Source organism: Mus pahari, chromosome 14 (assembly GCF_900095145.1).
Source record: "Mus pahari chromosome 14, PAHARI_EIJ_v1.1, whole genome shotgun sequence".
Taxonomy (NCBI): domain Eukaryota; kingdom Metazoa; phylum Chordata; class Mammalia; order Rodentia; family Muridae; genus Mus; species Mus pahari.
In genome coordinates, this window is record NC_034603.1 from 21,344,689 (window position 1) to 21,353,212 (window position 8,524).

The 8,524-nt window shown below is 47.6% G+C and overlaps 1 protein-coding gene across 1 annotated transcript in view; it reads right to left on the bottom strand.

The window, feature by feature from the left end:
- Window positions 1–4,715, bottom strand: part of Hspa4 (heat shock protein family A (Hsp70) member 4) — a 41,517-nt gene extending 36,802 nt beyond the window's left edge. The window contains exon 1 of the mRNA XM_021213650.2: window positions 4,288–4,715. Coding sequence (XP_021069309.1) covers window positions 4,288–4,394 — 107 coding nt within the window. The 5' untranslated portion in view covers window positions 4,395–4,715. The remainder of the gene's footprint in view (window positions 1–4,287) is intronic.
- Between the last annotated feature and the right edge of the window lie 3,809 nt (window positions 4,716–8,524).

Consider the following 8,524-nt stretch of genomic DNA (forward strand, 5'->3'; position numbering starts at 1 on the left):
AAAAGGAGCAGGGCCAGCAAGATAGCTCAGCAGGTACACAATTACTATCAAGCCTGAGGACTGAAAGCCAACTCCCACAGACTGTCCTCCAGCCTTCAAAGTATACATATACAGACACATAAAGTTACATAAATAAATTAAGGGTGGGGGGCTAGACAGATGGCGTGAACTAATAAGCACTTGCAGCTCTTGAAGAGAACAGAGATGTGGTTCCCAGCATCCCATAGCAAGAAAGAACTGTTTATAACTCCACTGCCAGGGAATCATAAATGTACTCTGGCCTCCGAGGGCACTACACATATGGTGTATGGATACACACAGTCAAAACACCCATACACATTAAAAACAGGTAAAATGCCGGGCATGGTGGCGCATGCCTTTAATCCCAGCACTTGGGAGGCAGAGGTAGGCGGATTTCTGAGTTCGAGGCCAGCCTGGTCTACAGAGTGAGTTCCAGGACAGCCAGGACTACACAGAGAAACCCTGTCTCGAAAAAAAACAAAAAACAGGTAAAATGTTTTTAATTAATAGTGCACAAATATCCATGGTTCCATCTTAGTGTCATTATAATATAGCTAATAGAGTATTAAGCAAAAATACAAAAGGTCCAGGTATGGCAGCTCAGGCCTACAATATCAATGCTCAGGAAGCTGAGGCAGGAGGATCATGAATTTGAGTCCACTCTTGCCTGGACAACGTAAGTCTGTCTTCAAGGAGAGAGAGAAATACAAAAATAGACTACTGGCAAATATTCTGGTATTATATTATTATTCTATGCACTAAGTGAAGAAAAAAAGCAGGCCAGGCATACTGGTGTTCACATATAACCAACCCCTACACTCAGCAAGTGGAAGCTGAAGGATCAAAAGCTGAAGGAACTCAAGGTCAATCTTGGCTACACAGTTCAATACCTAGGTCGAATTATGGTAGAACTCCTCCAAGTTGTTCCTGACCTCCACACGCACACCATGGCAAGTGTGCTCAATAAAACATGCATAATGCTAGAGTAAGAAATTAAGTTTAAAAACTCGTTTACTTAAAAGCTGCTCATGCCGGGCGTGGTGGCGCACACCTTTAATCCCAGCACTGTGGGGGGGGGGGGGGGCAGAGGCATGCGGATTTCTGAGTTCCAGGACAGCCTGGTCTACAGAGTGAGTTCCAGGACAGCCAAGGCTACACAGAGAAACCCTGTCTCAAAAAACCAAAAAAAAAAAACTGCTCATTTCTCTCCCACTGCTACCACACAAGGAAAAAACAACTACTGCAGGCAATCTCCTCAGTATCAACCTCTCTTTGCTTTTCTCATATCTATTCTCTTTCTCAGAAGCCATTTCTCTTTGCTTTTTGAGACGGTTTGTGTAGCAATAGAACTTGCTCTGTAGACAAAGCTAGGCTAGCTAGCCTCAAAGTCAGATATCCGCCTGCCTCTGCCTTGAGAGTGCTGGGCTACCAAACACATTTTTAAAAACTGGATCACTTTCCACTGCACTAACGAGAAATCTTAACCATTCCCCCAAGCCTTGCCTCAAGATGTGCCACCATCCTCTCAATCTGTCAATACTTGCCTCAGGCCTTCCCATTTGCTCAAATAACTCCTCCTTCAAACCTACCGTGGCCTCCATGTAAACTCTGTGCCTAGCTCCCAGGTCACAAATGACATTTTAGAAGCACCCTCCAACTGCAGCTCACACCTAGTTATGTCAGTTACACTCTCACCATACATATTCTGTACTTTTTCACCTTGTTCTTCACCAGATAGTAATAGAATGCTCTTGGTTAGCCTGTGGCTTTTTCCATTACCATGCCCATGATGGCAAGACTGAGCATTTTGTTATTCATCAGTCTCTCCAGTGCTTAATACAGCCACATAGTCACACTACATAATCCACTAAAACAAAGGAGATGGAAAGGCAAGGATTTGGCTACTCCTGGAGTTCAAGTAAATCCCCATGTGAAATAATCAATGAAGTACATAAGGTTTTCATCAAACTGGGAGTGTGTTAGAATACAAATGAGGTTCATCTCCCTGTCACAGTCAAACCAGAGACCTTTACACCTTTACACTTTCACCTTAGAAGAAACCTACAACACAGGCTCTGCATACTTTTAAGACCTAAATCTATTCTTCCACAACCTGAAAAGACTCTGAACTTTCTGCTCCGATTTTTAAGGCCACACCTTCAACATAGAAATCTGTTAATTGCCNGGNGTGGTGGCGCACGCCTTTAATCCCAGCACTCGGGAGGCAGAGGCAGGCGGATTTCTGAGTTCGAGGCCAGCCTGGTCTACAAAGTGAGTTCCAGGACAGCCAGGGCTATACAGAGAAACCCTGTCTCGAAAAACCAAAAAAAAAAAAAAAAGAAGTGTTCGTGCAGTGCTCACAATCACAGGACTCCTTAACGACCTATTCAGTCTTTATGCAAAACTGCCATCCCAAAACACCTCTAAAGTTTCAAACAGTGAAACTCAAGGCAGGCCTGCCTCAGCTGCCCTCTAAGAAAGGAGCAGGTTCAGGCAATCTAAAGGCAGGCAGGCCAGGCAGGCTGCTGCAGGGAAAGGCTCTGCCCAAAGGCCGGGCTAAGTATGTTCACTTCTAAGCAGATGAGGACCAAAAAGCCAAACTCTTCAGCTCAACATGTTGAAATTTCTTGGAAAGATGATCTTCCCAAAAAAGTGAGGAACCAGCAGCATCATTATCAAATATGAAATTAGTGCTAAAATGACTAGAAGCAAAACTTTTTAACTTTTCAAACACCAGTATGCGATACCTCTGTAGACATACTACTCATAATACCTAGCTTTAAAGTGACAAGTGGGGGGAGCGCTTGGCACTGGGGCGGGGACGGTGACAACTGACTCTGATAACAGTACCAGAGCTCTGTGGCACCGACTCTAGAACTGGGTGACAGACAATAGCTTACTTGGTAGAGTGCTTGTTTTTTATGCATGAAGCCCTGGATTCAAGCCCCCACTGTACATCAAACTGGGTGTGGTGACGTACACCTGTACACTTGGGAGATGAAGGTAGGAGGATTAAGAGTCATTCCCAGACACAAAGTTATTTCAAAACAGTCTGGGATACAGGAACCCTGCCTCAGGTTGGTTAAAAACAAGATGAAAACAATGACCTGGGACTGAACCCAGAAACAGAGCTTCTTCCAAAGTCTAGCTAAAGGAATTCAGTAGATTAACATCTTTTTTAAGACAGAGCTTTCTTTTCTGTATAGCCCTGCCTGTCCTGAAATGGTCTGTGAACCAGGCTGGCTTCGAACTCACCGCAATCAGACTGCCTCTGCCTCCCGGCGAGAGTTGGAATTAAAGGCCTGTGCCACCAGCGTCGAATAAATAAATTTTTTTAACACACCTGTAATCCCAGATACTAGGAGACAGAAGCAGAATGAAAATTTTAGGTCATCCTGGGCTAAATGTGGGAAAAAATCCTACATGTATCTAAAAAGTAGATCCCTTTTACTCCAGCAAGATCTGGGTGAGTCATCTTTTTTTCTTTTTTTTTTTTTTTTTGCAGTCTATACTGGTCCCATAACTTCATGTAAGTTCTAGAAGTCAAAGTGAGCCCTTGAGTCATGCATTAGCAATTGTGGCAACCTTCCGGCTGGAATTCATTAGCATGAAAAACTAACGCTATTAAGGAATAGGTGAGCAGCCTGGGTGAAGGAATGACCCCAACACAACTCAACATCCAAAAACGAATGAAGGGAGTGTTAAAACGCTATCAAGAAAAGCATTGACTTTATTCAATTTCGTTAGGTACCCTGGCCACCCCGAGTGCGAGCTGCCTGGAGAAAGGGCCTGCCGTGGGTACTCAAGACTCCACATCTTCCGGGCGCCACCCCGCCCCCACTCACGTGGGACTCAGACCGCTTCCCGGTCCCGAGGTCACAATCTTGCTAGTTAACTTTTATTAAATGCTCGCCGTGGGCCGAGATCGAACCTCTATTGGGTTCGACGAGCTCAGCATGCCCTGGACCTCGTTTCTGACCGAACCACCCAACCCCTTCCGCCCCCCCCCAAAAAAAAAGAGGTGAGAGCGGTCCATCCCAAGGCCGCAGGCCCGCCTTCTCTTTCAGTTCCTGCTCCTGCCCTCCGCCGAACAGAGAGTACCGGCTCAAAGCCTTCGTTTGGCCCGCGCGAAAAGGCCTCGTGCCTGGCGCAGACCCAGGATCCGAAGCAGGTGGCAGCCGCGGGCGACCCGGCCCTCGGCGGGGATCTCCTGCGGACCCTCGCCCGGGAAGCGAGGCGACCCCGCCAGCCAAGCCCCCCACTTACGGCGTGCAGCGGTCGCTATACTCATTAGCGATCGTCTCGATGCCGCCGGCGCGGGCCACGGCGACGTAGCAGCTCTGAAAGCCCAGGTCTATGCCCACCACCGACATGGCGCCGGCTACTGCTCGGGCTCGGGCCCAGGGCCGGCCGCCGACACTGCACACGGAAGCCGGCGGGGCTGGCGCGCGCGTGGAAGAGGGCGAGCCGCGTGGGCCGGTGAAGCACCGCGGCTGGGCGGGCGTAGCCGGACGGCCGTCCGCTAGGAGGCTCGGGGCCTGGAGAAAGACGGAGGTCTCTACCGCTCGGGCCGCGGCTCCGGCTCCACGGCCGCAGAGGGGGCGCCGGTCGCGGGGGCGGAGAAGATCTCGAAGGCTCTCGCTGCAACAGGAGCAAGGTTGCGGCGCGAGAACGGCGCTGGCACGAACCGCTCTCGCGAGATCCCGGCTCGGACGCTTTTCCTCCCGAGGCTCCTCCCGTCTTGACGAAATCTGGCGTCACGTCCTGGCACGGGAACCGGGAGAGGAAGTGGGAGGGCGTAAGCGGTCCGACGCGAAGTGAGCCACTGAGCCTGCGCGGAGAAGCCCCCCCACCCACACACACACACACACACACGCATACACACACACACACACACACACGCAGTCCTCCTTGAGCAACAGTGCGCCCCACATCCGGGAGTCAGGCGAGCGGGAGGGAGACGCATCTTCCGGAAGCTAGCTGCCTTGAGCCCTCTTCCGCCGTGCTTGTCACCGCGGAGGAACTTCCGGCAGTGACCTCGCAGGCACTTTTTTCTTTAAGGCCCCACGGTGAACTGGGGTTAATCCTGCTAAGGGCGCTAAGGGTCCTCGGTTTCAGCTCGGCTCTACGTAAAACTCAGTGTTAAAACCAAGCGCTAACGAAAAGGATCCACGCTTCCACCTACTTTTAACCACTCATTTCCCATGATCAGACGAGGGACCTTGCAGCCCTAGATGTTTTTTTTTTTCCCTGAGCTGGACTCAAGGGTCCAAATCACATGCTCCGTGGAGTGGAAGGTCTAAGACCAGTGTCACGTTTATGTGAATGCTAATACATGCATTATTTTATAGAGTAGGTGGGGAGGGGACAAAATGTCATGCAGGCCAGTCTCCAAGGGTGACCTTGAAATTCCGAAGCACTTGTCTCTGTCCTTAGTGCCGGGACCCACTTACAGCCATGCCCCCGCCCACCATATCTGCGTTAAACTAAAGAATCTGAAACTATATTGACCGCTACGTCAGCCAGTTGCCGAAAGCTGGAGGGGAAACCAGCTTCAAAGCGTCTCTGATAATTACCCACCCAGATTGCAGGAGGAAAATCCTAAATTTCCCGGTTTCTGGCTGTTTTGTGGCTGAGGATATATGGTGCTAGAACACTTGCAGGCTCGGGGCCTTGGAATGGATCCCCAACACCACAAAATTGAAAGGGTTTTTTGTTTTGTTTTGTTTTGTTTTTAAGATTTATTTATTTATTATGTATAAGTACACTGTAGCTGTCTTCATATACTCCAGAAGAGGGCGTCTGATCTTGTTAAGGATGGTTGTGAGCCACCATGTGGTTGCTGGGATTTGAATTCAGGACCTTTGGAAGAGCAGTCAGTGCTCTTAGCCGCTGAGCCATCTCTCCAGCCCTGAAAGGGTTTTTTAATTTCACTTATTTGTCACCTCTTGTTTAAAAGTGCCTAACGGTGTTCAACACAGTAAACCGTGCCGGAGAGATGGCTCCAAAGTTAATACTTGCTGGCTGTGAAACCATGAAGACTGGGGTTTGAATCCCACCACATCTGTCGTTGAGAACCCAGGGGACAAAGACAAGAGGTTAACTGGAGGGGCACCCTGACTAGTAGCCTAGTGCAAAAACTAGAGCTCCAGTTTTCAGAGAGAGACCCTGTCTCCAAAAATTACATCAGAGAGCAAACAGAGGATATCTGTTCTCTCCTCAAGCGTCTGTGCTGCACATGGCCATCCTCACAACACTTCTACACGGGGATGTGCATGCACACGTGTGCACGCACACACACACACACACACACACACCCTGAATTATCACCATCTGGAGAGAGCAAAGAGTTTCTAGTCAAAGGTAATAAGTGAGGTATAACCTAAAGCCCTCAGCACTTGAGAAACTCCCTTCGGGTAGTCAGGAGCAGAAAGGCTCCAGAGCAGGGATCAACATGTCAGACTCCTGGCATAGATGTCAACATAGTAAGGACTCCACCAAAATGTATGCACATGGGAAAGCACAAAGTAGGTCGGCAGAAACATCTTCCCACCCAAAAGTTCCCTCTGCTGCCCTATAAAATCCCAAGCCCCCAGAGCACACACAGTCTCCACTCCCGAGAAGGAAAAATCTGTGTCCTTCAGCTGTTCTGATTACGGTATGATTCTGATCCTTTGAGAGGTTGGTCTTCCCTTTTATTCCACATCACCTCGATCAATCCTTATGTAACAGTGAGAGTTATAAGCATAAAATAGTGGCAACTCGGAAGAGGTTCCACAAAAGAAAAAGGCCGTGGTAGAGGGGAAAACTAGCAATACATTATTTAGTATCTAGTATGGTTTGAACAGGAAAGGCTTGGGTTATTTTTTCTTTTTAATTTTATTTTATTTATATGAGCACACTGTAGCTGTTTTCAGGTATACCAGAAAAGGGCATAAGATCCTATCACAGATGGTTGTGAGCCATCGTGTGGTTGCTGGGATTTGAACTCAGGACCTTTGGAGGAGCAGCCAGTGCTCTTAACCACTGAGCCATCTCTCCAGCACCTTGGTTTGGTTTTTATTTTATTTTATTTTTTTAAAGATGTATTTATTTTATGTATATGAGTACACCACTGCTCTCTTCAGACACACCAGAAGAGGGCATCCGATCCCATTACAGATGGTTGTGAGCTACCATGTGGTTGCCGAGAATTGAACTCAGAACCTCTAAAAGAGCAGTCAGTGCTCTTAACTGCTGAGCCATCTCTCCAGCCCCCAGTAAGGTTTATTATTATTATTATTATTATTATTATTATTATTGCATGTATCAATTTATCTATGTGCCATGATATCAATGTAGAGATCAGAGGACAACTGTGGGTTCCAGGAATGGAACTCAGGCATGAAGTTTGGTGGCACCTGCAGAGTCTTCTGGCCAGCCCTTACATTGGATGGCCTACAGTAAGTTTTGTATTGCTAGAGGACAGATCCATTAAGAGCAATCACCCAAAAAGTTAATGTCCAAGGAAACAGCACTTCACCATTTCTCTGAAAGAAGAGTCTCTCAGAAGTCATTGCCGCCTCTGGAGGCGTTTCATTCACCGGGAGCCAAAATGGGACCGCCTTTAAATTTGCCGATTACCAGAAGATTCTCACATTTGAACTAAAGACAATAACCAGATGCTACTGGAAAGGGTAATCGGGTCTTATAAATGAATACAGGAAAAGCCTTTAGGAAATAAAGAGAGCGAGCTAGGGAGAGTGGCCCACTCCTGTAATCCCAGCAGTGACAGGGCTGGGGCAATAGGAGCAGGAGAAGATCAAGACTAACCTCAGCTACAGAGTTAAAGGACAGCCTGGACTACATGAGACCTTGGAGAGAAAGAGCAACACATTCAAAGGCCAAAAGGAGCAGAGCATAGATGTACATGCCTGTAACCCACACTCAAGAGGTAGCGCCAGAAGGACCAGGCAGCCCTAGAATAACAGAATAAATTGAAGACCAACTTGGATGACAGAAAACTATAGCCATAAATAAATAAATAAGTGTAAAAATGATCTGAATGTTTAATAATGGCTGAGTAAGTATTGGGGTTTGAACCTAAGGGCTTTGCACAGTAAATGAATTTTTTGACTGATACATGTGTGTGTATACATATGTGTGTGTATATAAATATACATGTAAATATATGTGTATACATGTATATGTAAGCATTGTATATGTAAAATACACACACACACACACACATTGAAATCTGCAGCTTTAAAAAAATGAAGGGGGCTGGTGAGATGGCTCAGCGGTTAAGAGCACTGACTGCTCTTCCAAAGGTCCTGAGTTCAAATCCCAGCAACCACACGGTGGCTCACAACCATCTGTAACAAAAAATCCGATGCCCTTTCCTGGAGTGTCTGAAGACAGCTACAATGTGCCGGGCCTGGTGGCGCAGGCCTTTAATCCCAGCACTCGGGAGGCAGAGGCAGGTGGATTTCTGAGTTCGAGGCCAGCCTGGTCTACCAAGTGA